Genomic DNA, 590 nt, shown 5'->3' on the forward strand with positions numbered 1-590 from the left:
CGTTTTCCAGGGGCCATCTCCACATTCTACACTGCAGGGCCTGATTGTGTCCCGGGCGGTCCGCACTTCAGTTTGACCTTCTACCAGACAGTGGCTGGCATCATTGGTGTTGTGGCCTCAATTTGTGGTATTACACTGTTCAACTACATTTTCTCTAAGCGGACCTACTGGATGACATTTATTGTGACAGCATTGCTCCTTGTGATGTCCAATTTCTTTGACCTCATCATTGTGATGCGCTGGAACAAACCCCGTGTCACTGATTATGTTGTTTTCATTCTGGGTGATGCTGTTCTCTCTCAAGTAATTAGCATGCTGAATTGGATGCCCTTATTTGTTCTGTTGTCACGGCTGTGTCCACGTGGAAGCGAGAGCACAGTGTATGCCATTCTTGCCGCATCTGGTAACCTTGGCCAGTCAATGGCTTCCATTATTGGCACACTGATTATGGAGTACAGATTGCCAGTGGTCACGAAACCGCCTTGCAATTACGACAACCTGAAATGGATAATTGTTGTTGGTGGTTTTTGTGTTCCACTGTTGCAGATCCCGCTGATCTTTTTCCTCATTCCGCGTGCCCGTATGTGCGA

General features: G+C 47.5%; 1 protein-coding gene across 1 annotated transcript; it reads left to right on the forward strand.

Moving 5' to 3' along the window:
- Window positions 1-72: 72 nt before the first annotated feature.
- TM35_000081000 (pteridine transporter) lies at window positions 73-588 on the forward strand (the record flags this gene model as incomplete). Its single annotated transcript, XM_029023965.1, has 1 exon — window positions 73-588. A coding segment is annotated over one exon (516 nt), but the record flags the coding sequence as incomplete, so codon positions are not given.
- Window positions 589-590: the final 2 nt, after the last annotated feature.

Source organism: Trypanosoma theileri (genome assembly GCF_002087225.1).
Source record: "Trypanosoma theileri isolate Edinburgh chromosome Unknown TM35_Tth_8_V1, whole genome shotgun sequence".
Classification (NCBI taxonomy): domain Eukaryota; phylum Euglenozoa; class Kinetoplastea; order Trypanosomatida; family Trypanosomatidae; genus Trypanosoma; species Trypanosoma theileri.